Source organism: Gallinula chloropus (genome assembly GCF_964237585.1).
Source record: "Gallinula chloropus genome assembly, chromosome: 19".
In the NCBI taxonomy this organism is placed as follows: domain Eukaryota; kingdom Metazoa; phylum Chordata; class Aves; order Gruiformes; family Rallidae; genus Gallinula; species Gallinula chloropus.
Genome location: NC_140104.1, coordinates 11,194,886 through 11,220,111, shown reverse-complemented (window position 1 = coordinate 11,220,111; position 25,226 = coordinate 11,194,886). Strand labels below are relative to the sequence as shown.

The 25,226-nt window shown below is 61.4% G+C and overlaps 6 protein-coding genes across 8 annotated transcripts in view; 3 read left to right on the top strand and 3 right to left on the bottom strand.

Moving 5' to 3' along the window:
• SUPT6H (SPT6 homolog, histone chaperone and transcription elongation factor) overlaps positions 1-6,319 on the top strand; it is a 30,436-nt gene extending 24,117 nt beyond the window's left edge. The window contains exons 29-37 of the mRNA XM_084272800.1: positions 601-796; positions 931-1,169; positions 1,465-1,578; positions 2,050-2,174; positions 2,647-2,759; positions 3,165-3,242; positions 3,332-3,498; positions 4,821-5,008; positions 5,193-6,319. Of these exons, the coding sequence (XP_084128926.1) occupies positions 601-796; positions 931-1,169; positions 1,465-1,578; positions 2,050-2,174; positions 2,647-2,759; positions 3,165-3,242; positions 3,332-3,498; positions 4,821-5,008; positions 5,193-5,379 (1,407 nt within the window). The 3' untranslated portion in view covers positions 5,380-6,319. The remainder of the gene's footprint in view (positions 1-600; positions 797-930; positions 1,170-1,464; positions 1,579-2,049; positions 2,175-2,646; positions 2,760-3,164; positions 3,243-3,331; positions 3,499-4,820; positions 5,009-5,192) is intronic.
• A 1,888-nt stretch (positions 6,320-8,207) lies between these two features.
• On the bottom strand, positions 8,208-10,085 carry PROCA1 (protein interacting with cyclin A1; the record flags this gene model as incomplete). The annotated part of the gene is made up of 4 exons (XM_084273097.1): positions 8,208-8,739; positions 8,820-8,954; positions 9,076-9,208; positions 9,908-10,085. The coding sequence occupies 4 exons, from the start codon at positions 10,083-10,085 to the stop codon at positions 8,208-8,210; spliced, it is 978 nt and encodes a 325-aa protein (XP_084129223.1).
• Positions 10,086-10,952: 867 nt separating this feature from the next.
• LOC311198914 (adenine phosphoribosyltransferase-like) lies at positions 10,953-12,444 on the top strand (the record flags this gene model as incomplete). Of its 2 annotated transcripts, none has more annotated exons than XM_084272942.1 (6): positions 10,953-11,001; positions 11,150-11,290; positions 11,452-11,545; positions 11,627-11,773; positions 11,879-11,974; positions 12,077-12,444. In XM_084272942.1, the coding sequence occupies 6 exons, from the start codon at positions 10,954-10,956 to the stop codon at positions 12,202-12,204; spliced, it is 654 nt and encodes a 217-aa protein (XP_084129068.1). In that variant the 3' UTR covers positions 12,205-12,444. The 2 variants fall into 2 exon arrangements, with proteins under 2 accessions (XP_084129068.1, XP_084129067.1); XM_084272941.1 differs by having other exon boundaries at positions 10,954-11,001; positions 11,141-11,290.
• Positions 12,445-12,549: 105 nt separating this feature from the next.
• Positions 12,550-15,666, bottom strand: RAB34 (RAB34, member RAS oncogene family). Of its 2 annotated transcripts, XM_084272938.1 has the most exons (11): positions 15,654-15,666; positions 14,847-14,933; positions 14,645-14,736; positions 14,133-14,198; positions 13,791-13,892; positions 13,649-13,713; positions 13,525-13,576; positions 13,284-13,365; positions 13,069-13,159; positions 12,860-12,967; positions 12,550-12,768 (listed from the first exon to the last, which is right to left on the bottom strand). In XM_084272938.1, the coding sequence occupies exons 2-11, from the start codon at positions 14,898-14,900 to the stop codon at positions 12,701-12,703; spliced, it is 780 nt and encodes a 259-aa protein (XP_084129064.1). In that variant the 5' UTR covers positions 14,901-14,933; positions 15,654-15,666; the 3' UTR covers positions 12,550-12,700. The 2 variants fall into 2 exon arrangements, with proteins under 2 accessions (XP_084129064.1, XP_084129065.1); XM_084272939.1 differs by lacking the exon at positions 15,654-15,666 and having other exon boundaries at positions 13,525-13,713; positions 14,847-15,089.
• Positions 15,667-16,081: 415 nt separating this feature from the next.
• RPL23A (ribosomal protein L23a) lies at positions 16,082-18,208 on the top strand. Its single transcript, XM_084272870.1, has 5 exons — positions 16,082-16,127; positions 16,546-16,726; positions 17,033-17,209; positions 17,584-17,653; positions 18,142-18,208. The coding sequence occupies exons 1-5, from the start codon at positions 16,103-16,105 to the stop codon at positions 18,154-18,156; spliced, it is 468 nt and encodes a 155-aa protein (XP_084128996.1). The 5' UTR covers positions 16,082-16,102; the 3' UTR covers positions 18,157-18,208.
• A 3,481-nt stretch (positions 18,209-21,689) lies between these two features.
• TLCD1 (TLC domain containing 1) lies at positions 21,690-23,853 on the bottom strand. The gene is made up of 4 exons (XM_084272903.1): positions 23,624-23,853; positions 23,320-23,402; positions 22,908-22,990; positions 21,690-22,455 (listed from the first exon to the last, which is right to left on the bottom strand). Exons 1-4 carry the CDS (start codon positions 23,818-23,820, stop codon positions 22,060-22,062), a joined length of 759 nt encoding a protein of 252 aa, XP_084129029.1. The 5' UTR covers positions 23,821-23,853; the 3' UTR covers positions 21,690-22,059.
• Positions 23,854-25,226: the final 1,373 nt, after the last annotated feature.

Genomic DNA, 25,226 nt, shown 5'->3' with positions numbered 1-25,226 from the left:
TTTGGCTTCTGAAACAAACAGAACTGTGTATTTTTATCCCATGATAAAAGAGAGGTTTGACATCTTTGCACTCTTTTGGGGTCCCACTGACAGTTCATACAGGTGATGGATAATCCTATAAGCTCAGAGCTCTGTCAGCATTTCTTTTAAAGAGTCATTAACATCAGCACAGGTAACTGGTCTAAGACATTGCCTTTTTTGTGATGGCATTTTCTGTTTCCCATTTAATTAGAGCAGTCTTTTGGGTGTGTCCCACTCAGGGTTTGAACGGATTTAACTGCTTTCTTGCACATAGTCAAGGCCAGTTTTGCTGTTCCCATTGTAAAAGATAGATAAAATAGAAAACTTAACCATCCTTGGTCCCCAGACACGTGGTTTGCTGTGTGCTGTGAGCATAAGGAGTGGCTGTGCTGTCTTTTAATTCTGTCTTGGGGATAATTGGAAGGATCTCTTTTGAAGGTTGTGTCAGTCTGAAGTGTGTGAGGTCGCTTGTACCTCCTCAGTGGCAGCGTGACCCCACACAGCTCACTCTGCAGTGGAGGGAGGCTGGTGTGTCAGCCAGACTTGCTGCTCAGCTTTTGCCTGCCCCTCTCCTCTTAGGTGGGAATGACCGTTCACTGCAGGATTATGAAGATCGACATTGAGAAGTTCAGCGCAGACCTGACCTGCAGGACCTCAGACCTGATGGATAAGAACAACGAGTGGAAACTGCCTAAAGACACCTACTATGACTTTGACTCTGAGGCAGCAGATCACAAACAGGAAGAAGACATGAAAAGAAAGCAGCAGAGGACAAGTGAGTAGTTTTTTTTTCTCTCCCTTGTAATGCCAGCCTTCCCAGGGCACTTCAGGAGAGTAAGCACAGTTAGACATCCTCTTGGAATGAAGCAGTTCCTCTTGGAAGCCTGAACGCTCCTCTTTGTCCTCTAGCATACATCAAGAGAGTCATTGCTCACCCATCATTCCACAACATCAGCTTCAAGCAAGCTGAGAAGATGATGGAGACCATGGACCAAGGAGATGTGATTATTCGGCCAAGTAGCAAAGGGGAGAACCACCTGACAGTCACCTGGAAGGTGAACGATGGGATTTACCAGCACGTGGATGTCCGAGAAGAGGGCAAGGAGAATGCCTTCAGCCTGGGCTCCATGCTTTGGATTAACACAGAGGTAAGAGCTCTGCAGAGCATGCCAGGGAAGGAATTGGTGGGGAAGGAGAAGCATCTATTTGACAGGGATGGGTTCCTTCCATCCCTCTTTGGCAGGAACGGGACACAGCCCTTCCATTCTTGCAGCTGCTCTCGGACTATTGGAGAGTAAGTTCCACCAGAGTCTGAGCCAATACTCGAGTCTTCTTTTTTTCTCAAAGCATCCAGCCTTGCTCTGCAGCCTGAGAGCTTCATACTAAAATCAGAGCTCCTCATCCTGCACTTCACACACCTCTCTAAATGTGTTCTATTCAAAGGAATTTGAAGACCTGGATGAAATTGTTGCTCGCTATGTCCAACCAATGGCTTCCTTTGCCAGAGACCTGTTGAATCACAAATACTATCAGGACTGCAATGGTGGAGACAAGAAGGTGAGCCTGTCCCAGGCTGCTGTACCTTGTGTGGGAGATGAAGGAACAGAGCTTAAGTTTCTTTGAGTCTGGCACTAGCTGCTGCTGGACTGGGCTCCCTGGTCTTTCTCTGGTTACTTGAGGTTTGCCATCACGTTCCAGTTGTAGGTCTCAGGTGGGGGCTCTGTCTCGGAGCAGTGGGGTTAGGACATGGGAGCATGGTGGGTTGCAGTGGTGTGCAGGGCAGCAGAGGGTCACCCTGCCAGGAAATACCTCTGAAGGGAGAGCAGTGGCTTTCTGGCACCTGGTGGTATTTGTGCACTGGCCCCGTGCAGAAACGGGGTGGTTGGTGGTTGTTCTTGGATCTCTGGCATCTATCTGGCTGGAGGGAAAAAGGGCTTGATTGCAGCGTGGAGGGAGGTATCTGTAGGCCCTGTGTGTTGCTAAAATGCAAGCTCTCCTGAGCATTTCCCTTCCCCTCTCTCTAATTAGAAGCTGGAAGAGTTGCTGATAAAGACCAAGAAGGAGAAACCAACATTTATTCCCTACTTTATCAGTGCCTGTAAAGATCTACCTGGCAAATTCCTCTTGGGATATCAGCCTCGAGGCAAACCAAGGTAAGTGAGAGGCAAGCCCAGCAGCTGCAGCTGAGTACTCAGTTCCACACCTCATCTTATTGCTGCCAGATTCTATTCCAGCTGTCAGTATCCCCTAAGTCAGACCTGCCCTTACCCAGGGTTCGGGCTCCTGACAGCGGAGGACCCGTGTCTCACCCAGGAGACTCCGGTGTACGCAACCATCTGGCTGCCACAGCAGGACTGCCCTGTGCAGGGGGTGTCACTGGGGCATAGGCAGCAAGTGGTAGAGGTTTTGCATGGAAAAGCATGATATTTTGGAACAATTCTTTGAAAACCAAGACACTTTTGTTTCCTAGGTTGGTCTGCTCCTTATCAGTACAGCCATCGCCTGAGTTTCTGGGTCTTGCCTTTTCTGTCTGTGACCTGTCTGTGTGAGGGTGCTGTACAGTGGCAGGTATGGCTCTGAAACAGCCCATCATCTCTCATGTTCTCCTGCATTCACTTCTCACAGGATAGAGTATGTGACAGTGACACCAGAAGGATTCCGCTACCGGGGCCAGGTCTTCCCTACCGTGAACGGACTCTTCCGATGGTTTAAAGATCATTACCAGGACCCTGTTCCAGGTGAGCATCCCAAAATCTGAGTGCCTCAGCTGTTCATTTTGTGGGTGTCACACAGCAGGAACAGTTAGTAAAGGACAATTCCATGCCTCTTTGTCCCTGAAATGTATCCTAGGATTTTCACTAAGTGGGAAGTTTAACAGCAGTGCTCAAGGGTTTGGCTTCTAGGCATCTGCCAAGAGCCCTCCTGAGAGTTAATCTTCTACCCAAGTGGGCCATGCAGCAAGGGCTGGGCTTGTCCCTTTCCTGTCCTTTAGCCTCCCTGACCATGTACAACCCAGCACCGGCCATTCCCTGGTAAAATCACATCTTGCCAGTATGACTGTTGCCTTTGTTTTTCAACTCCCAAGTTTCAGGTGGGTATCTGCTCCTCTGGGAGAACTAACTCTTGGTTTCTGTTTTATCCAGGTATCACCCCCAGCAGTAGCAGTCGGACCAGGACTCCAGCCTCCATTAATGCTACTCCTGCTAACATTAACCTGGCAGGTCAGCACAGGCCTTTCCTGGTTGGAAATCGGGCTGTGGGCTGCTCTCCCAGGCTCTGCTTTGTCTAACCCCAGGTGTCTTTCATGCAGACCTGACCCGTGCAGTGAACGCTCTACCACAGAACATGACATCCCAGATGTTCAGTGCCATCGCTGCTGTGACAGGCCAGGGACAGAACCCGAATGCCACCCCTGCGCAGTGGGCATCCAGCCAGTACGGCTACGGAGGCAGCGGAGGCGGCAGCAGCGCCTACCACGTAGGTGTCACTGAAGTTTCTCAGAGGTGGTGGTGTGTGACACCTCCTCACTGCTAAAAACCATCCTGTGGGGGCTCAGCTGGGGGTTACTCAGTGTTTGGGACCATCCAGTCCTGTTGTGTACCCATGGTGAGCCTGACTGGATTCTTGGACCAGGTTTCTTCTTGCCTCCTGTGTCTGAGGAAATGAGGCATGTAGTCCAGCTCTGCTCTAAGGGAGCCCAAGACCAAATCAGTTTGGGCCCCCCCCAAGGAATGTGGCAGGGTGGAGAGGTGGGATCCAGCAGTGAGGGCACACAAACTTCTGATTGTGCCCCCCGAGTTGGCAGGGTGAGCTGCCAGTGGGAGAGATTAGCCATGGAATTATGTGCTGAGTCTGCACGGCTTTTCAGCTCAGCCTGCTAATCTCCCAGCTGCACCAGCAGGCCAGCACCTCAGCCTGACCACACACCCAGGGGCTGTGCAGGGAACAGGGTGGAATTGGACAGTTTTCAGCTCATGCTGAAGCTTTTCCTCATGTGTGCTGGTGTGTACCCCCTCCCAGCTCCCCAGCTGACCCCGAGGCTAAATCCAGCTGCGGGGCTGACGTGCCTGGATACAAGAAATGCAGCCTGGCATTGGAGCTCTAAACGAAGAGGTGCTGCAAGACAAGGCTTGCAGGGAGGAGTCAGCCTCTTTTAGACCACCTTGGAATGCTTTCCCAGAGTTTGGCACTGTAAATACCAAGCTGGGGATGGGCAGGGATTGTGGATAACCCAGTGTATTAATCATCAAGCTAATCTGAAGGAAAAGGGAGATGAACACCAGGAGGCAGAGGGATTAAGCCCTGAATTGGACAAACAGTGGGAGGGAGCTATCTCGGGAGCTGCTGGACCTTCTCTGCAGCCACAGAAGTGCTGCTCATCTGTTCTTCATGCCCTGCTGCAGGACAGTCGTTTCTGCCAGCTTGCCCATCTCTTGCAGTCCTTTTTTTTTGCTTGCCTTAAGCATCTCCCCTTCCTCCTTCTGCAGGGTGGACAAGGAAGGCGGGCTGCTGTGACCCTGCTGCCCCAGGTTGGGTGGGGGATGAGGGGCTCTCCGGGAGCAAACGTCCTGTGCTCAGCAGGGTGTTGCTCCTTCTGCCCTCAGTCCCCCTTTCCCCATACAGCAGTCACTGCCACCCTCTCCTTGTCTGGATGAGGGGCTCTGGCAGGGCCAGGAGTGTGCAGCAAGGGTGTGCAACAGCTTCCTGGGCAAGCAGGGCACTGCAGAGCGTGCCTGACCTCCACCCTGCAGCCTGGCAGGGCCTGTCCTCTGCCCCCTAACAGTGTCTGCTCTCTGCAGGTCTTCACGACTCCAGCACAGCAACCGGTGGCCACCCCACTGATGACCCCCAGCTACTCCTACACTACCCCCAGCCAGCCGATTACAACGCCCCAGTACCAGCTCCAGGCCAACACCACACCCCAGTCCACCCAGTCCCAGACACAGTCGCAGCCATCGTCCAGCTCCAGGCAGAGGCAGCAGCCAAAGTGAGTGACTGCAGCACGGGGTGCACGTATCCCTCTTGTCTCCCTCCCATCTTGGCTGCTTCTGTTGATAACAACCAGCATGGTGGGGTCACCTCACACCTTCCTGCACGGCACCCTTGGGGATGTGGGAGGGTGGGGAAGGTCTCCTGCTCCCATGTCTCACCTCCTGCCCGTGTCCTTACAGGACCAACAGTCACGCTGCCATCGACTGGGGGAAGATGGCCGAGCAGTGGCTCCAGGAGAAGGAGGCCGAGCGGAGGAAACAGAAGCAGAGGTTGACCCCTCGCCCGTCTCCCAGCCCCATGATCGAGAGCACGCCCATGTCCATCGCTGGGGACGCCACGCCGCTGCTGGATGAGATGGATCGATAGGCCGTGCTGGACCTGACCTGCAACCTCCCTTCCCATCTCTAGGAAGAAGGGGGAGTGAACAGTTGGGGAAAAAAACAAAACCCCACCAGACTTCCCTTACTTTAGCCACATAACTCCTGTTTTATACGTTGTGAGATGATAGGAAATGACTTTTGGGGACGTGCATCTGTGTGAGTGAATAGACTTGGCAGGGCTGGTCTAAATATATATACTATATATATAAATATATCATAGGAAGAGACGCTGCAGCAGCCTCTGTGTTCCAGGCCCTGGTTCACTGCTTTGGAAGCTTGACAAAGGCATTACGAGGTCGAACGCCTCCGACCTTGTCTGCTCTCACCACAGAGCCTACCTAGGAAGCAAGCAGACCATCCAGCCTGGAGCCAGCCTGTTCCACTTGGGATTCTCCCAGACCCTGTCTGTCTACCCCTCCTTGTCCCGAGAGCACAAAGAAAAACTCCCAGGGGTTGTGATGAGCAAACTTAAGAGTTCTCCCAAAAAGGTTTCTGGTGGCGTTTGCTCTGTGGTTGTGTGTGTGTGACAGGCTCCAGGGAGCCTGTGCCAACCCCCCCTGGCTGTGTTTGTAGGGGTCTAACACAGCAGCTCCAGGACTTGAGGGCTTGCAGGAGAGAAAAGCAGCTGGTGTACCAAAGGCTTGCTCTCTCCTCCTGGCTTCTTTTGGAACAATATTTATTTAGTTTTGATTTATTTTTAATTTTTTTTTTCCCAGTTTTGTTCTGTTTTAAAATCAGACTGCGAAGCAAAACACCGGCCAAGGGCAGCTTCCTCCAGGGTGAGCCAGAGAGGGCTGAAACGCTGTAAGAGCAGCCCCTCCGAGGGTGGAGACCACGAAGCAGCCCGGAGTGCATGGCCTCCTCCTCAATATCTGCTTAACCCTGCCCAGTTGTAACCCAAGGGTGAATAAATAGTGTTTCTACTGAAGGTTGAGAGGTTTTCTGCCTGCACCCTGCGCTGCCCTGTCTTGCCCCCTCCTCTTAGCGATGGATTTGCTTAGAAACAGTTCAGGGCTGAGAGTGGATGCTCCTTCCTTTGTTGTTTGGAGTTTGCCCTCTGTGTGCTGAAACTTGCCCAGAGAAACCCGATTTCTGTTGAATTGATAAAAGGACATTTTGTTCTGAAAGGCGACGTACAGATACATCACACCGACGTCTGGGGCACCTCCCAGAGGTCCTGGGTGGGGATCTGGGGGGGGAAGGGGGCAGAAACAGCCCACTGCAGTATTACAGAGCCCAGAGCCGTTTCTGAACTGGAAAGTTCCTGCTGCACACACTTTCCTCTCTCTCCTGCTTTGTTAGTAGGATTTTGTGTGGAGGCCGAGTCTTTGTCCCTTCCAAGTGCTCCTGGTTTGCCCCTCTCCTAGGAAGTGAGCAAGAACAGCACATCTTAAGAAACAAAGACCTTTTTTTGCATGTAAATGCTCTTGAAGAATGGCAGCGACCCGGGAGACAAAGCAAAAGCTCTTTCCACAGAGGAATTCAGGCCCTGGCTTCCCCTCAGCCATCTCTGGGGGCTGACACTGCCTTCCCCCCCCCCCGACCCCTGCGACAGGGCAGCTGGGCCCCAGGACCCAGTTTCAGTGCTCACAGTCTGTAGGCTGCAGGGGTATTTCCTTAACGCTATTTCTTTATTTCACCCAAATCGGTATGATGGGAATTTGATTGGGAGCAGCTCCGTACCGGGGGGGAGGGTGAGTTGGATCCATCCGTCCGGGGAGGGACTAGTTGTGCGTTGTCAGCTCCTTTTTGCCTGTCTTTTTTTTGAGTTTAGTTTTCCCCTGACTGTCAATAAAAATTCTCCTTTTGGGAAGGTGCTGTCACACCACGTGTCTGCGCTCCCTGGGGTGAGGCCGTGTTTGCACCCATCAGTGATGCTCCAGAGGGTGCAAGACCTCGCTACAACCTTGGTGTTCCCCTACACACACACACACTCTGGGCTCCTGTGGTCTGGTTTGTTTCAGAGATTTGGGAATGAACCCCAGGATCCTCTGGGAATGGTGGGGCTTGTGTAGGGGCAGCTGTGCCCAGCCCTGCTCTTTGCTTGGGAGCACTTCGCAGGGGTCGGTGCCAAAGCACTGGCTGTGGGACCTGCCATGAAAATCATCACCCAGTGAGGGGAATGGGCTGGGCAGGGACATGGGCAGCTTGTCTCTCCTCAGGCAGCATCTGCCTTTGTCCCAGGGCTGGAAAAGCTTCTATTGTCCCACTCCAAAGAGCTCCTGTGCCGTGTTGGAGGAGCTGCCGGGGAGGGACAAGGCCCCCCATTCCTCTCCTGCTGCTGCTGGGGTCTGGAGAAGGAAGGAGGCAGTGCTGGGGTGGTGTGGTGTGGTGTGTGGGGTGGGGTGGGGTGTGGTGTGGTGTGTGGTGTGGTGTGGTGTGGTGTGGGAGCACCGTGTGTGTCCCAGCATGGGAAGAGGCAGAGGAGGGGCTGGGAAGGTGCAATTCATTAACTGCTCCTCTTAGAGAAATCCATCCCTGGTGTGCTGGAGCTCAACCATCTGTCTGGGGAGCTAAACCCAGGGCTGTGCTGGCATGGGGCTGGGGGCTGTCCCCCCAGCCAGAGCCCTGCCTCACCATCCCCTGTGCCCAGGAAGGTGAAGTGAGCCAGTGGGAGCAGTGAAGAACCACTTGTAGCCCCTCAAAACCCACCCAGCTCCCCTCCCACAGCCCTGGGTCAACCCTGGGATTCCCCCTGGATGCCTCCCCCCGGAAGGATCTGTCCCCCCAGCATAGACAGGGCTGAGGCTGCACCATCTGCTCGAGCGACCAACTTTATTATACAGCCAAGACCCATGTGGGGCAAGGGGGGAGTCAGGGCCATGGCTGCCATGCAGGCTCTGACTCAGCTTTGCTTTTCAGCCTCTTCTTTCTGTTTCTCTCCTTCCTCTTCCTTTTCCCACTGGCAGTGGGAACTGGGGATGGAGGGGCCAGGGCTGGCTGCCTGCCCAAACCCTCCTGTGCCCCCGGGGCATTGCTCAGGACAGTGTTGGCTGCTTCCCCCAAGTCCAGTAGTGAGGCCTGTGGGTCCTGCCCAGTGGAGGTGATGGCTGCAGGATGGCTCAGCTCCCCGTTTTTGGAAGGTCTGTTCTTTTTCAGACCTTTCCCCTTCTTTTTCTTGTCTTTCTTCTTCCCCTTCCTCTCTTTCTTGGCTGGCTTGGGGGGGGACAGTGGGCGAGCAGGCACGTGATGCTCCACCGGGCTGGCTCCTCCACCCGTGTTGCTCCACGGGGGGCTCAGAGGGAACCCCACAGGCCTTGCTGCCCGGTCGATCAGCTCCCCACCGAACTCATACAGCACCGGCTCCTGGGGCACCGCGATGGCCACCGTGTTGTACGCCCTGCACCTGCAGAGAGCAGGGGGAGACAAGCTGCAGCAGGGCCGAGCAGGGGAGGGGGGGTAGTCCCTACAGCAGGGGACACTCACCAGATGTACAGGTAGGGCTCCACACACTCCTCCTTGTAGGTGAACTCAAAGCAGGGCACCTGGATGACGTTGAAGAAGGCCTGGCCCACCACACGCGAGGCGGTGTCATTCACCCGCTGCAGGCACTCCTTCAACCTGCCACACAGACCGTGTGAGGGGTGGGTTTGGGGGGTTGAGGGGGGCTGCCCAGGAAGGCTGGGACCCCTCCTGGGATGGAGAGATGCTGCAGGGCACGGCCAGGCACGGGGCCGCTCACCTGCGGTCGCAGTCGCAGTGGCTGATGGTGTGCCAGCGCAGGTTGCGGTACCCGTAGCGGGAGGTGAAGGGGTGGATGACGTGCTGGCAGTGGTCATGGTCCCGGCAGCACCGGTCCGTGTCCCGGTGTTCCCCTGCAGGGAAGGCACAGGGTGCAGGCAGGGCTGGGGGGGTGCGTGGGCTAGATGGGGTGGGGGGGTTAGGGCTGAACTGGGGCTGAGCTGGGCTACGACTGGGATCAGAATGAGATCAGATTGAAACAGGGCTGGGATCAGACTGGATCTGGATGGTACTTGGAGAGGGACAAGGCTGGCACTGGGTTAGGGACTGGGACTCATCCCACAGTGGGGATGAGACTAGGACTAGGCTGCAATCAGCATGGGAACCAGGACTAGACCCGGAGAGGCTGTGATCAGGATGGGGACTAGGAGTGGAGCAGGTTGGACCAGTGCTAGGGTGGGGACCACAGTGGGAGTAGGATGGACCGAGGACCAGGCTGGGGACAGAGGGTGAATCATGACTGGAGCAGCACCAGGATGTGGACAGTAATGGGACCAGCATGGGGACCAGAATGGACCAACCCTGTGATGGGAACTAGGCAGAGGTGAACTGATGGGCTGGGACTGGACCAGCGCTGGGGTAGGGACTGGAGTGGGCCAGAATTGGGATGGGACTAGCCTAGGATTGATGGAGACTGAGCCAGCGCTGGCAAGGGGACAGGGACTGGGCTGGGGTGGAGCAGCCCCGGGATGGGGATGGGATGGGGATAGGATGGCGGAGGGGTTTGGGGGGGGGGGGGTGGAAACAGGTAGCAGCAGCCCCGCCGCCCTTACCCAGCTGCTCGTAGGCATCCGCGTTGCTTCCCGCACCGCACCACAGCGTCCCGGGGTAGGTGAGTCCGCGGCGGGCGCGGGGCCGTCCCGGCGGGGCCGCTCCGGTGCCGGGGGCCGCTCCGGGAACGGCTGCCAGGAGGAGGAGGAAGAGGCGGCAGAGCAGCCCCGGGGCGCACATGGCACCGCGCCGCCCGCCGCCGTGGGGCCGCCTTATAGCCCCGTGCAGCCCGCCCACCCGGGGCGGCTCGTCACGGCGCGGCACCGTGCGGAGGGTCCTGGAGAGCCGGGGTGCTGGAGCCGCTCCCCGGAGCCGCGGCGAATCCCACGCCCGCAGCCCGCGGGGAAGGGGTTTACCCCTCCCGGTGGGGCCGGGCCCCGTTGCTGTGGCAGCCGGTGGGGTGATGTGAAGGGGCCGGTAACGTGCCGGCCCCGCCGCTCCCGCCCCGTGACGCACCGATCCCCTCACGGCCCCCGACGGGAGGAGGATGCTCCCCGTGTCCCCGTCCCACGAGTGCCCCGCGGTGCCTTTCCCCGAGGCAGCCCCGATGCCCCTAGATCCCAGCGCGGCTGCCAGGGCATCATCATCATCATCATCATCATCCCCTGGCTGGCTGCCCCGCCACGGAGCCCGGTGACATCCCAGGCACAAAGCCAGTGCATTGGGTGGCCAAAGGAGCCGGTGCTTGGGAGGCAGGATGGCGCCTGGGCACCCCAATGGGTGCACCCTGAGCACCAACCTGACTTGCTGACCCTCGTACCCACGGGGTGCCAAGGGTGCCATGCCACCTGCACCGCTCCCTGGCATCCCCAGTGCGGGTAGCTGGGTGCTGGGGACACTCACACGGAGTGTGGGTGACCTGGCCCTGGTGGGCCCCACCATGCAACCGCTTGGCCAGGACAGCAGAGCCTGGAGGGGCACGTCGCGGGCTCGTGGGCAGGGCTCCCGCCTGGCACCAGCCCAGGGCCCAGCTGGCTGAGGGTGCTGGCTGGGGCCCAGCGTCGCAGGGACTGCCCCTGCTCAGCTGTTGCTGTCTGTGACGGTCCCCATGACAGTCGGTCCCGCTCGGCTCAGCCTCTCCGCTGCCGGCACCCAGGTATGGCACCGGCCCGGGTGCACTGGGATCCCAGGGTGCCCACGTAGGGGGATGTGGAAGGGGAGGGTAGAGGGCACTGAGCCATGGGGAGCCCTGTGGAGATTGCGGGTGGGGAGTCTCAGCCCTGTTACACGCTCAGGGCTTGCAGCGCCTGCAGTCCCTCTGCATGGACCTGTGCCACGTCCCCACCGTCCGAGAGAAGGGCTGGTACCTGGCACTGATGGCCCCCAACATCAAGGGTCCCAACTTCGCCTGGCTGGACCCCTCCCGACTCTACTGCCACCCGCAAGTACCCAGCACCCGGGGCAGAGGACACCCACAGGGGTGCCCAGCTGGGCTTCAGCTCCGCAGGGTTGTCAGGGCACCCAGCTGTGCCCATGGGCATGGACATGGGGGCTGCAGGTGCCCATGGCGGGCTGCAGGCACCCAGCACCTCCCCTCTCTCACCAGGGCTTGCAGGACTGCGTGGCCGACCTGCTGCAGCCCTTCCAGGGAGACCCCATCGACATGGTGGCCGGTATCGACGCCATGGGCTTCATCCTGGGTGAGTGGGGATGCGGGTGCACCCAGGGTCCCCATTCCTAGTCCCCGTGGGGTCTGACAGTGCCATGCCCACCCCCCCAAGGTGCTGCTGCTGCCGCTGCTCTGCAGAAAGGCTTCCTGGCCATCCGCAAAGCCGGGCATCTCTGCGTGGAGACAGTGACACAGCCCTACACAGACTACACGGGCCGAGAGAAGGTGTTGGAGGTGCGCAGTGATGTCATCTCGCCGGGTGAGCCAGCGGGGTGTTCCCATTGCAGGGGGGAGATGGGGGGTTGGAAGACACACTGCCCACACGGGCACCGGGCGCTCAGCCGGCACCTCTGCCCCGTCCCAGGTCTGCGTGTTCTCCTCGTGGACCAGTGGATTGAAACCGGGGGCACCATGCGAGCGGCCATCCAGCTGGTGGAGCAGCTGGGGGGGGTTGTGGCAGGTAGGAGGGGGGATACTGGGGCACCCCAAGGAGCACCCGTGGGTGCATCATCCCTGTACCCCGTGGTGGCCAGCACTGAGCCCCCCCCCCCTTGTCCCACAGGTGTCGCGGCCATCTGCATTGAGGACAGCGAGGGTGGGCGCTGGATCCAGGAGCGCTACAAGTGCTCCCACTGTGTCCCCCCCAGCCTGCAGCCCCGCTTCAACCGCCACCAGTTCGGCTGGGACTGACAGGAGGCTGGCACCCCACATGTCCCCCTTTGCATTATCCTGTGGGGCGCAGAGCTGCCAGCTCTTTGGGGCAAGGATGCCACGGGGATCCACCACCTGGTTTAGCTTTCACCCTACCCAAGATGCTCACCCCCTCGCCCCGTGGCAGCCATCCTTCCCTAATGCCATCATCCCACCTGCTCACGAGCCTGGGGAGGGCTGTGCCTGGGGGCAGGGGGAGCTGCAGCCAGCCCCCAGCCCCCAGCCTTTCTTAAAAAGCATAAAAAAAGGTTTTATTAAGACAAACAGGAGCCTGGGAGCATCTCTCCCTCCAAGTGGTACCTGGATTTGCATAGCTAAGGGAGCTGGGCAGGTGCTCCTTCTCGCCCTGGCAGCGGGTGCCCAGGCAGATTGAGGGCCCGGGGGGCAGCTCCTCGGAACCAGCTGGGGCCACCCCTCTTTGGTCCAGAGGTGTGAGTTGGGGGAGGGTGTGGTGGAGGGGGGCAGGGGCTGCCCCTCACTGGCAGCACTTGGGTTTCTTGCGGGGTGCCGACAAGTACAGGTCGCTCTCGTTGCTGTTGATCCCTGGAGGGACAGAGGGGAGGAAGGGGGAGGGGTAAGGGGAGGGTTGGGAGGGGGGTCAGTCCCATGGGGCTGGCTGCTTTGGGGTACTCACGCACGGTGTCGCCGATCTTGCGGGTGCTGCTGCGCTCCAGCTCGGCCAGCACGCTGCTCTCGAAGGTCAGCGCAGCCACGCGGAAGAAGAAATCCCGCACGTTCTCCCCTGCCCCAAGGGATGAGACACCCCCCCTGCCCTGAGTTTCCCCTCACCTGGCTGGACACCAGGGTCTGCATCTGCCCCCCCACCACCGCCCGGTGACCCACCGGTGAGGGAGGAGACAGCCCAGTACTCCGCCTGCATCTCCTGGGCCACCTTCAGAGCATCCTTCTCCATCAGGCTGTACTGCGCCGGTGTCTGCCAACCGAGCCAGGGTGCTGGGTGGGTTGTGGGGGGATGGTGGAATGAACCCCCCCCCCCCATCCTCCCCACTCCCCCAAGCTGTGGCGCAAGGTGCCCGTGGGAAGGGGGACACACTCACGCTCAGGTCCTTCTTGGAGCCCACCAAGAAGAGGATCACGTTGGATGGGTCATTCTCCTTCAGGGCGTCAGCCAGCCACTGCCTGTTGGGGCCACTGTCACCAGCTGCTGGCTCATGGCCAAGCACTGCCAGCAGCACCCCCAAATCCTCCTGCCCAGCTCCTGCGCCTCCATCCAGCCTCACCACCCCCCCCACGCTTGTACCCAGTTACACCCGAGCCCCCTGACTCCGCATCACCTACCGCGTGTGGTCCAGGGACGCCACGTCATTGACATCGAAGACGATGACGATGGCTGGGGGAGGAAGGAGGGGTGAGATGGGGATGAGGACAGCCGGTGGGGTGGAACATGGTTGGGGAGCCTCACCTTGTGCACCCCGGTAGTAGGTGGAGGCGATACACTTGAAGCGCTCCTGGCCGGCTGTGTCCCACCTGGTGGGGAGGGTGCAGAGAGGAGGTGAGGGGGGAGGCTGTGGGGGTCCGTGGGGAGGGGGCTGGCATCTACTCACAGCTGCAGGCTGAAGGGCACCCCCAGCACCTCAAACCGCTCCATCTCGAAATCCACCCCGATGGTGGCCTTGTAGTTCTTGTCAAAGGTGTCCTTGCAAAAGCTGGAGGGGTGGGGGTGGGGGGTGCAAGGGACAGGGAACATGGGTGTCAGGAGCCCCCATCCCCCCCACCCTGGGGGGCTCAGTGCTCCCCATCCTGGGAGATGCCCAGCACCAGACTCTGGCTGCAGTCAGGCTCAGCCCAAGGTGATGCTGCCCTTTGTTGGGGAGGCTCTTCCCCTGCTCCCCATGCCCCCCACCCCCAAACACCCAGACCCTCTCTGGGAGGGGGTGTCCCATTACCGGTTGATCAGACAGGTCTTCCCCACCGAGAGGTCCCCAACCACGATGATCTTGGAGATCTTAAACCTGCACGACAGGAGCCCACACAGCCACTCCACTCAGCGAGGCAGGGGGGGGGCTCTCTGCCCACCTCCCCCCCCCACTCCCTCCAGCCACGGGGGCAGAGGAGGCCATGGGGTGAGGGGGGGTCACTCCGTACCCCTCCAGCATCCATCAGCTCCCTGCATCCCGGCTCTCCCGCGCCACCACCAGCCGCAGCCGAGCCCAGACCCCCGTGTGTGTGTGTGTGTGTGTGTGTGTGTGGTGTGTGTCCCCCCCCCGCTGCATTCCTGCGCCGTGACGCAGACCTCGCCGTGCAGGCAGTGCCGGCAGCCACGCGGCGCCCGCGTCAGAGACCCGACCCCCCCCCCACGCGGGGCTGGTGGGGGCTGTGGGCCTGTTCGTCAGGCTTCCCACCCCCCCTTCTTCCACTAAACCCATGGAGTGGGTCCCCGAATCAAGCCCGGACTCACCCCACGGTGCCCGTCCGCTGCTCCTGGCAGGCGCTGGCCACCCTGGGGTGGAAGGCGGCACGGGTGTGCAGGGCGGCCTCCTTCCGAAAGCACTGCGAGCCGGGGACAAAGGGGGACAGCGGGGTGAGCGCGGGGCACGGCGAGGACACCCCCTCCCCGCCCCAGACACGTGTTGCCCCCCCCTCTCCCCCCCGCCTCTCACCGGGGGCAGGTCGGGGATCACCCTGTCCCTGCGGACCGGAGCCAGCACGTTCATCGTCCCGCGGGGCTGCCGGGGGTCTCTGGGTGGCTGGGGGTAGCGGGGAGGGGCAGAGGCCTTGGGGACAGGGGGAGCAGGGAGCGGTGATGCCCCCCCCGTGTCCCCACGCACGGCATCCTGTCCCGCCCCCTCACCGAGCGGGACCGTCCCCTTACCCCAGCTGGCTCCACACGCCCGGGGCGCGTCTGTCCCCACGTCCTGGCTGTCTCCGCGTCCCCAGGCAAGGCCGCCCCCCTGTCCCAGCCGCCCCAACGTCCCCAAGTGGGGCTGTCCGCCAGCCACGGGATGCGGTCGTCCCCGCGTCCCCAGCCCCCCCGGCCACCCCCAGCCCCCTGTGCGCGGCCGTCGCCGTGTCCCAGCCGCCCTCCCAGCCCAGGGTGCCGCTCCGGGGTGCGGCTGTCCCAACTACGTCCCAGCCGTTCCCACGGCTCCGCACCCCCGGGGCCCCGCTGCCCCCACGCCACATCCCAAGCCTGGCATCCCGCTGCCCGGCGGTCCCTCCGTCCCGCTGATGTCCCCCCGAGGGCGCCTGCCCGCACGTCCCCGCGCCCTGCCCGTGCATCCCCGCGTCCCGCCGGTCCCCACGTCCCCGCGTGTGCCTGTCCCCGTGTCCCCGGGCACTGGCCCCGCCGGCCCCACGCACGCCCCCTCCCCGCCTCATCCCGGTTTACAGCCGAGCCCGCCCCGTCCCGCTGCCCTCCGTGGGAGAGCGGAGGAGGGGGGGCGGTGTCCGTGTGTCCGTCCCGTTACCGGTAGCGGTGCTCGGCGCTGCACGCCCAGCCCCGGAGAAACCGGCCCCACCTCCGGACCCCCCGGGGGGTGGCGGGGGAGGGGCCAGGACGCCGGTTCCTCCGGGATTGAGGCCGCGGCGCTGCTGCCCGCGCTGCGGGACCCCGGTAACGCCCCCCCCACAGCGGTTTGTCCCGGACCAGCCCGTCGGGGCGGCGGCCGGAGAGAGGGACGCGCAGGACTACGACTCCCATGAAGCCTCGCGGCGGATGGGGCAGTATCTGCGCATGCGTAGAGGAGGAAGCCCCCCCCTCCCGAGTACTACTACTCCCGGCGGGCCTCGCGGTGCCGCGAGAGTTTGTCGGGAGGCGTTAAGAGCGGGAGGGGGGAGGGGGAGTCTCGCGAGATTTGGGGTTATAAGCCCGTGCGGTGCGGCGCGGGAAGCCCCTTTCGGCTTCCGCCTGGCCAAGATGGCGCCCAAGGCAAAGAAGGAGGGTGAGGGCTGCGGGCGTGTGAGGCGCCGGGTCGTGCTGAGCCCTTCCCCGGGGTGCGGGTGTACGCGGGACGGCCCGGGTCGAACGGGGGAGGCGGGGGGGGGTGGGGGTGTGGGCCGCAACCCGGCGCTGGGCCGCGGGCACGTGGAGCGGCCGGGAGAGGCCTGGCGGCGTGAGGGGCCCGGGCCCGGAGCTGGGCCCGTTGGGGTCTGTAAGGGGTGGGGGAGCTGGGGGAGGGGACGAGTGGCTCCCTTGAGGAGGTTTGAGGGGGTCTGGGTTAGTTGGGAGGGCGTGGGGCGCTTGGAGAGGCCCTGTTCTTTCAGTTGCGTGGCAGGAGAAGCCGCGGCCCGCTGGGGCGGCCGGGGGTGCACGGCCCGGCCCTGCAGAGCCTGGCTCTGCTGACCGAGCTGTCGTTGTAGCCGTGCCTCCGAAGACAGAGGCAAAGGCCAAGGCGCTGAAAGCCAAGAAGGCCGTTCTGAAGGGGGTCCACAGTCACAAGAAGAAGAAGATCCGCACATCACCCACCTTCCGCAGGCCCAAGACCCTGCGACTGCGGCGACAGCCCAAGTACCCCCGGAAGAGCGCCCCGCGGAGAAACAAGTAAGTGGGTGGGGGGGGCTTGGGCTCTGCCCCCCCCCTACAGGGCTAGTAGGGTGGGAGCAGCTCCACGTGTGGGCTGACAGCGTGCTGCCTTGGGAGCTGAGCTGTGCCTCGGTGGCGGAGCAGGGGTTGTTTGGGGTGCAGGTGATGATTTCAAGCGACCAAAGTCCGAGAGTTTGTGATGAGAACTTTTCTTTTTGCAACTGATGCACCCCAAACCTTCTTCCAGTAGTGTCTGTGGTATTTGGAAACGTTGGAAGTGCAGAGTCTGCCAGCCTTCTGTTAACCACAGGGTCTCTCTTGCAGGCTGGACCATTATGCCATTATCAAGTTCCCTTTGACCACAGAATCAGCCATGAAGAAGATAGAGGATAACAATACTCTGGTTTTCATTGTTGATGTCAAGGCAAACAAGCACCAGATCAAACAGGCAGTCAAGAAGTTGTACGATATCGATGTGGCCAAGGTTAACACGCTGATTAGGTGAGAAAAGGGAGGAAAATGGGTCACTGGTGGGTGCTTTGAGAGCCCAGGGTGGCTTTTTGCAGAAAATGGGAACACATGTGGGCATTTCAGTTCATGTGGGATCGAGTCTGTAGTGTTTTCCCTGTTAAAAGATGTGGTTTCTTAGGGAAAGTGGGAAGTGTTTGCAGACTGGAGGGCCAGCTTCACCAGGGAGCTCTGGTAACCCCCCCTGGGAGGGAGTCTTGTGCAAATGATGTGAACGTTTTTCTTACCACTGAGCAAGGTGATGTTTCCAAAGGAACCACTGATGCACACTGCTCCAGGGGGAAAGTGGAGTAGGTGAGGGGAGGGATTTGTGCACCTCCATCCTGATGCCTCCTGTTCCTCTTTAGGCCTGATGGGGAGAAGAAGGCTTATGTCCGACTGGCTCCGGATTACGATGCGCTGGATGTAGCCAACAAGGTGAGAAAATCTGGGGAACCTGGTACCTACCCTTAGCTGTCTTGTAATTCCTGGTGGTTCTTCCTGGTGTATGCCTGAGGTACTTGTACTTCAAGCACAGCAGCACTTCCCTGGAGTGTCCTTAACTGTTCTTGGCCAGCAGCTCCTGAGGACAGGGGAGTGCTGTGGGAGGCACCGTCACGCTGCTGGCCTGGCACAGGGAGGGGTTTCTGCTGGGCCAGTGGCTGTGCTTGGAAAGAGGCAGCTCACTCCTCAGGGTGGGATTGAGGAGGGCAGGAGGAAGCAGAGTGGGGGGATGTGGCTTAGCAGAGGGCTGACTGGAATAAAGGCATGGAGTGGTGGTGTGAGGCACTCAGGCCTGGGAGGGAGAAGCCTGGTGTTGGAGGATAGGAATGCTGGGGGAGGTGCTGCCCTGGTGATGTCCATGGTGGAGGCTCTGCCTTTCTGCCCCTGTAATGTCTGTTCTAACATACTTTGCTTCTTTCCAGATTGGAATCATCTAAACTGCATCTACCAAGGGACTGTACAGACAGGATAATAAACCCTGTGACACCACTGAGGGGCTCTTGTGTTTTGTGACAGCATCACCCATATGAAAGAGCACCCCAGGAACTTCTGGGGCTTCGTTTCAGCCAAGGGTGGGGGGGGGTTCCTCCCTGGCACTGGGTGGGCAGACACACCTCACTGTCTTGTGCCTGGGTCTCCTGGGTCACCAATGTGTTCTCTCTCTGCTGGGAGTCCCCCATGAGGGGACCCCAGCCCCAAATCACAAACCTCTTTCCTCTGCTGCCCTCCTGCATTCCCTTGCCCTGTGTAATGACTGTGTGTGTGTCAGTGTTCTCTCTGTCCTACATACCTTCCTCCTGCAGCGTGCCACAGGAGAGAGGTGGGAAGTAACCACAACAAGAAGTGTTTGTGGTTCAGGTCTGGTATGAGTGGTCACTCTTATTTCCTGACTTCTGGCTATTCAATGCTGCAGGCTTCACTGACAAAGCCCCTGTGCTAATCCCATTGAGGGGGGGTCTTTTCTGGTCTGACCCCCACTCCCTGCACTGTGGTGTCTGCATCCCCACCTGGGTTCCCTGGTGCTTCCTCTCAGTGCTGCCTGTAACTCGGGGAGGGGTTGGTGACCCTCATCAGGGCTGTTTCTGGAGCAGCTGCCTTGGGAATCTTCTTCCTTGGATTTATGGAAGGAGCTGGCTTTTCAGAGTGCTGCATCAAGTAGGGGGTGGAGGTAAAAGCACAGCTAAAGCCTTTAGAGGCACTTGATTGAAGTATGTAGTTAGACTTGACTGAGGTGATGAAAGCTGTGACCAAATACTGGTTGGGGTAATTAACCTCTGGGGCAGTGGGACACTCAGTTCCCTCCAGCCTCTTGCACTGGGTGGTGGAGTCTTGGGGTGATGGTTTCAACATCAGGGAAGGTTGAGAAGGGGGGGGAGCTGGAGCCATCCAGCCCCATCACTGCCACTCTTGGGACTGTGGGGTAAAGGTGCTGGGCTGTGTGGTCCCTTGGCTGGAGGCTCCTCACCTGGTGCCCAGCTCCAGGTGCTGGGGAGGTCTGGTGGGTACCCACAGGCTTCCTGTGGTGAGGGGGCAGTGGGGCAGGCTGCCATCACACCCATGCCCTGCCAGGGCAGCAGCTCAGGGTGCAGCAGAGCCTGTGTGCTCGCCTTCATGCAGGTAGAGCCTGGCTGCTCTCAGCTGTGGAGAGCTGAGGGTAGAAGTGGGGCTGCCTGGCTCTTGCTGACAGGCGTTAGGAGCACCCCAATTCTCCCCTGGCCCCCACAGGGAGCTTGGCTGGGTGGTGGAGACACTTCCTGCCTGGGGTGATGAGTAACTGCTTGGAGGATGCTGCTTCCCTGGGTGCTGGTGCCCTGGGAGCAGGCCAGAGCCCAGCATCTCTCCCTGAGCCCTGGGCTTGGGGCTTGAACCTGTTGGCAAGCTGTGTGGGGCCAGGTGAGGCTGAACGATGGGCACCCTGCCCTACCTGTGCCACGGCCCAGCATCTGGAAGTGTGGTGACAGGAGGACCTGGCACAGCCCAGCTCCCTGCTGGGGCTGATCTTCCCACTGACTGGGGGGTGAGGGCACCTCCCCAGCCTCCTGGGTGGGGGATGAGCTGCAGCGGGGGCTCCATGGGTTTGCCCTCCCCAGCTATAGGCACCCCAAGACAGATGTGGGGGGTCTCCTGTCCTTCCTGTAGCAAAGCTGGTGTGGCTGCTGGGGTGAGGAGCAGGTACGTGCCGCAGCAGGGAGGCTGGGGAGGGATTTCACAGCAGCATGACTTGCAGTCTGCCCTCACCCTGCCTCAACTTAGCCCAGAGGCTGCTGCTGGCTGGCACTTCGCTTCCCCTCGCTCACTTCTCGCTCTGGGCTGGCAGCTGGCCTGACCCACAGCTGCCCCAGACTGGCCAGTGCTGAGCTGCTGGGAGATGCTCTGTCTGGAAGCTGGGAGGGGAGCAGGGGAAGCTGAGTTCCTTCATTTGGGAAGCTTTGTTGTGCCTGACCCTTCCAAGCTGCTCTAAGGGAGCGTGGCTGGTCCCTGAGCTTGTGACCTTCTGGGACAGAGCTGGGTGTGCTCTGTGAGGAGGGGCAAGGGGAAACTGCCATCTGGGCTTGGCTGTGTGATGGAGTCAGTGCTTGGGGGCTGCAGGGCTTATGCTGCAGCTGGGAAGATGTGGGATGTGCTGCCAGGTTCTGGCTGTGCCCTGTTGGGACCCCCTGCAGCTCAGTGTGGGGCATCCCAGGTTCTGGCTGTGCCCTGTTGGGACCCCCTGCAGCTCGGTGTGGGGCATCCCAGGTTCTGGCTGTGCCCTGTTGGGACCCCCTGCAGCTCGGTGTGGGGCATCCCAGGTTCTGGCTGTGCCCTGTTGGGACCCCCTGCAGCTCGGTGTGGGGCATCCCAGGTTCTGGCTGTGCCCTGTTGGGACCCCCTGCAGCTCGGTGTGGGGGCTGCTGAGCTCTGCTTTGAGCAAGGAGGGGGCAAGGCAATGGGTTTGGTGCTGGCATAGGTCCCTGCCCACGCAGTGTCCCGAGTATCACATCTCTGCTCCAGCTGCCAGGCTGTTCCCGGCACGCACCCCCTGCGCCTGCCAGTGTCGGTGCACCCTGGGGAGCCCCAGCAGGATCCCGATCCTGTGGGGTGTTTCCAGGCCCTCTGAAGGGACAGTGACATCCCCCCACAGCTTCCATTTAATCACCAGCTTATTTAAAACACAGGTTTTGCCTCTGCCTGAGCTGGGCCAGCTGTGGGGCTGGAGGGATGGGGCCTGCCCCGCAGCAGGGGCTGGGCAGGAGTCCCTCTAAGCCCCACTGCTTTCTGCCAGGCTGGTGTGATCCTGGAGCCGTCATGTCAGCAGGATTTGCCTTCCTGATGCTCTGGTGCTCCATGGAACCGGCTGGGCCGGTTCTAGCCCCGCTCCCCTGAGGAGCTGAACCCCCCTCTCTCCTCCCACTGCTTTGGGGGGGGGCCTGCTTGGTCCTGCCCCTGCAAGAGGGGTCCCTGCAGGCTCCCGGGGAGCCCAGAGCTGTGCTGTCAGTGAAGATGGCTCCGGGGGGATGCGAGCAGGCAGCAGTCTTCCAGGAAGAGCCTGTGGCCTCACACGGCTTTCCCATGCCAGCTCCACTTCACGTGGCTGCCGAGTGAGTCATGCAGCCCAGCCAGGCTCCTTGCCGCCAGGCCGGAGACAAGCAGGTCAGGGACTGCAGCACGGCTCTCAACCTCTCCTGGCTGCCTTCCCCTGCTCCCAGCACAGCCCTGGGTCTCTGGAAGAGCAGAGGAGGAGTGAGGAGGAGGGGAGGCACCCATCCGTGGGGTCTTGCTGTTCCAGGCTCGGCAGGGCGCAGCCGGGCTGGTAGGACCCAGCAGGCTTGAGTGGATCCCTGAAGGGTCCCTAGAATGAAGTGAGTGGCAGAAATGTGCCTTCTCCCTCCCGGAGGACATCCAGCTCTCCAGGGGGAACAGGGGCACATCCTTTCCCATGGCCCTCCCCGCAGTGCTGCTCTGCCCCACAGAAAAGCCAGCCCAGCCATGCTGCGGCAGCAGTAAACAGACTGATTTTTAATGCACATAACACCCAGCATCACCACGGGAGGGACTCTGCCCTTCCCCTTGCAAACCTCTCAGGCCATCAGCTGCAAAATGCAGCCACCCCTGGCCCTCCAGCTGCCTGTGCAGAAGCTGGCTTGGGCTGCTGCTCCATCAGCCGTGCCCCTGGCTTTGGTGGTGTCCCTGTGGCTCGGCGAGGCTGTTGGGCTGGTCCAGCAGGGAAGCGCTTTTAGGTAACAGAGAGGGTGAAGGCAGGGCCCAAGGCCAAGGAGCGAGCCCTAAGGCACATCAGAGCAGGTTTGGAGAGCCCAAGATGCCCAGGAGCCAGAGCCTGGGCTTGGCTCGGCACGCACGTCTCAGTCTATCAGAAACTTCTCGCCATCCACGTCTCTCCCTGCAGAGCCCTTACGTAGAGAGGGGAAGAAATCAGAGCGGAGGAGGCGGGAGAAGTACATGAGGATCATGGCATCGAGCATCAGGAGGTTGGCGGTGAGGAAGGCACCCTGGCCCTGCACCTCCACGTAGCGGAGGAAATACCAGGTGAGGTAAGCCTGGGGCGCCAGGCGGAAGGCGAAGTACATCACCAGGTTGATGTACTTGTTGGCCTGGTAGAGTGCTGGGGAAGGCACGTTGCTCATCTTCAACAGCATGCGGATGGTGAGGAAGATGTTGCTCACCTCCACCAGCAGCAGCAGCACCGCCGCCACCAGGAAACGGCCCGTGATGATGAGCGAGACGAAGGCAGAGATGGCCTGGAAGCGGGGAGGACACACCTCAGAGTCAGCTCTCCTCACCAGGGGGGAGATGAGTCCTTCCCTACCAAGGTTTGGCTATACACACTACGGCTCTCCTCCTCCCTGAGATCCCAGCAGGCACCTGGGCCAAGGGAAAGCCGGTCGGGAAGCCAGGTCCCCCAGGACCGGTTACACCTCCCTGCACAGAAGTGCCTCCAGCTCTTCCCTCCCCCGTCGCGGCAGCCTGTCTGCCTCCCGGCGCTCTGAGCTGCTGTTGGCATGGGTCCTGCCCCCACCGGGCGCCCTGGCTTTGTTGGTGCGCTGCCTACCTGGCAGCCAGGGTGAGGTGGAGGGAAAGGTGCCAGCTTGCCCCATCTTAACACACTAAACCCGTGTGGGCTGAGCCCTGGGGCATTTGGTAGCCCCCACCCCCCAATGCTGGCCCTTCACTTCCCTGAGGCTGTACTCACCATGGCGTGGTGCACCAGGTACTCCCAGGAAGAGCGGGACTGGTGGTTGAAGATGATGTCAAGGCTGTCGTGGATGAAGTAGCCTGTGGGATGAGGGGGGAAGAGAGTTGAGGGGGTGCAGTTTGTGCACTGTCACCTCCTCCTGTGGCGAAGGGGGAGCAGCGAGGAGGAGGAGGGGGGGGTGACTGCTCAAGGCACTGGAAACACCTCTGCCCCAGCTTGAGCATGGTGGGGAGATGGCCAGGCCCTGGGGCTGGCAGCTGCCGGGCTGCGTGCTCACCGTCCAGGCAGGAGGCACAGAGCCGGCCGGCCCTTGAGCCAGTGGCTCATCCCAGGCTGGCAGGTCGGGAGGGGGATGATCTTCAGCCCAGCAGGAGGGTCATGGCCATCAGCACCCTGCCTGGCCCCTTACCTGAGGAGAAGCAGACCAGCAGGTGCCCTGAGATGCTGTAGCCGTCCTGGATGTCAGAGAGGAGGTCCGGGGAGTGCCAGAGGCTGCGGGGGGGGGTTGGGGGGGAGGGGAGCAGAGCAGGGAAAGATTCAGCCTGGGCGCTGGGTCAGGGGGACCCTCGAGCACCCCACCCTGCGTCTCCACCCTCGGGGGCAGCACGCGGGGTCGTGCTCCGGGGGTGTCCCGGTTCCCCGTGGTGCCAGAGCCCCGTTCAGGGCTCACACCGCGTTCCTTCCCCCCCCCCCCTTCCCCCGGTCCCCGGTACCTGAAGAGGGCCCATAGCCCGGCCAGCACGGAGTGTGCGAACGAAACGAGGAGGTTCCACCAGCGCCAGGCGCGTCCTGGGCGGCTCCGCACGGCAGCGGGCTGGGGCAGGGCCCGCGCCACCTTCCCCAGCGCCCCGAAAAGCGCCACGCTGCCGCCCACCAGCGCTGCCGACGGCGCCCGCCAGCCCGGGCCCATCGCGCCCAGCTCCGGTGGCCCGGGGCGCGCGGCGCCGCGGGCGGGGCGGGGCTGGGCTGGGCTGGGCTGGGCTGGTCCCGCCTCCCCCATTCACCACGCCTATGAATGGCCACGCCCCATTCTGACCACGCCCCCCTCTCGCTGGACACGCCCATAACAAATCAACGCCCCCATTGATCACGCCCTCCCGCGTGGCCACGCCCCCATGTGTGGCTACGCCCAATCGTGTCTCTCCTCCCCATCTGACCACGCCCCCCCGCCTCACCCAGCGCCTGCGCGGTAGCGGCCGTGCGGGCTGCCCACGTGCGCGCGTGTGCGTGTGTCCCCCGCGGGGCTCCACGTGTTGGTGGCGGGCGCTGCACGTGTGCGCGGGTTACAGGGGCGCTGGGGCTTGTCCCCGCTGCTCTGCGAGCCGGGGCGTCGTGCTTGGGCAGCGGGTGTTACGCGTGGGAAGGGAGCAGCGCGGGGCGGGGGCGGCGTGTGCGTGGCAGGTGTTGCGTGTCGGTGCTTGGGGCCCTCCCTGCACATCTGTCTTGCCGACTGCACAGCTGGTGTGGGGCATTGCACAGCTGGCCTGGGCACTGTGTGAGTGTGCGGTGTGGCTGCCATGGCGGGTTGTGGTGCCTGGCATGGTGGGGATACCTGGGAAAACTGCTACACCCTGGAAATGGAGTGGCCAAGCTGGCTGGGATCATGGCCAGGCTGGGTGCCCAGGGCCAGCACCCACATGAAGGCATGGAGGCGGGGGGCGAGGCCAGGAAAGGGGTGGGGAGGAGGCAGGTGCACCCTAATCTCATGGCAGCAGGGGGAAGCCGGCTCTGTGGCCACCAAGCCACGGCTGGGTGCTGGTTCCTGCGTGGGGGTCCTGCCCCCGGTAAAAGCTACTAGGCGCTGGCTGGCTCAGGGGAGGGGGTGACACACCCACCCCCCCTCCGCCCCGGTGAGCCGGGCTCGGTGTCGCTAGATGGCAGCATGGCCACGTGGCGTGGCGTGGCGTGGGGGAGCCAGTGCCGCCGCTGTCCCTTTCCCCGCTGCGGGACAGGGGAAGCCCTCCCCGGGGTACAGAGCACGGCCCCCCGCGGGGGTGCTCGAGGCGACAGAGCTCTGAAGCGTGTTGCGGGAGGGGGGAGGGGGGGGCACGACAGAGAGCGGACCCGCGGGCCTTGTGCGCGGCCCTTAGGCAACACAGCCCCCGGGATGGGCGCTCTCCCGGGGTCGGGGCTGCAGGGCAGGAGGCCGCCGCGGGCATCGCTGGTCTCTGTGGGTGCGGGGGACCCTGCTGGCACCCCTCAGGCTGGGGGCGGCAGGCGCAGGGCACCCCAACCCCGGGGTGCTTCCCGAGGGGAGCCCCTCTCCCCGCGGCACTGTGGCGCCCACCCAAGCTGGGGAGGTCCAGCCTGGGCCTA

Bases quoted from the DNA above. Each gene is read 5' to 3' on its own strand.
- RAB34 (XM_084272939.1), bottom strand. From the start codon at position 14,900: ATGAACGTGCTGGCTCCGGTCCGCAGGGACAGGGTGATCCCCGACCTG. The intron at 13,893-14,132 runs GTAATGGGACAC...CCACCCCTCCAG, and splicing joins AAGACCTGTCTGATCAACCG to CTTTTGCAAGGACACCTTTG. The intron at 12,769-12,859 runs GTGAGTACCCCA...CTGTCCCTCCAG, and splicing joins CAAGATCGGCGACACCGTGC to GGATCAACAGCAACGAGAGC.
- RPL23A (XM_084272870.1), top strand. From the start codon at position 16,103: ATGGCGCCCAAGGCAAAGAAGGAGG. The intron at 16,128-16,545 runs GTGAGGGCTGCG...CTGTCGTTGTAG, and splicing joins GCCCAAGGCAAAGAAGGAGG to CCGTGCCTCCGAAGACAGAG. The intron at 16,727-17,032 runs GTAAGTGGGTGG...TCTCTCTTGCAG, and splicing joins AGCGCCCCGCGGAGAAACAA to GCTGGACCATTATGCCATTA.
- TLCD1 (XM_084272903.1), bottom strand. From the start codon at position 23,820: ATGGGCCCGGGCTGGCGGGCGCCGTCGGCAGCGCTGGTGGGCGGCAGC. The intron at 23,403-23,623 runs GTACCGGGGACC...CCCCCCCCGCAG, and splicing joins GGGCTATGGGCCCTCTTCAG to CCTCTGGCACTCCCCGGACC. The intron at 22,991-23,319 runs GTAAGGGGCCAG...CTCATCCCACAG, and splicing joins GCTGGTCTGCTTCTCCTCAG to GCTACTTCATCCACGACAGC.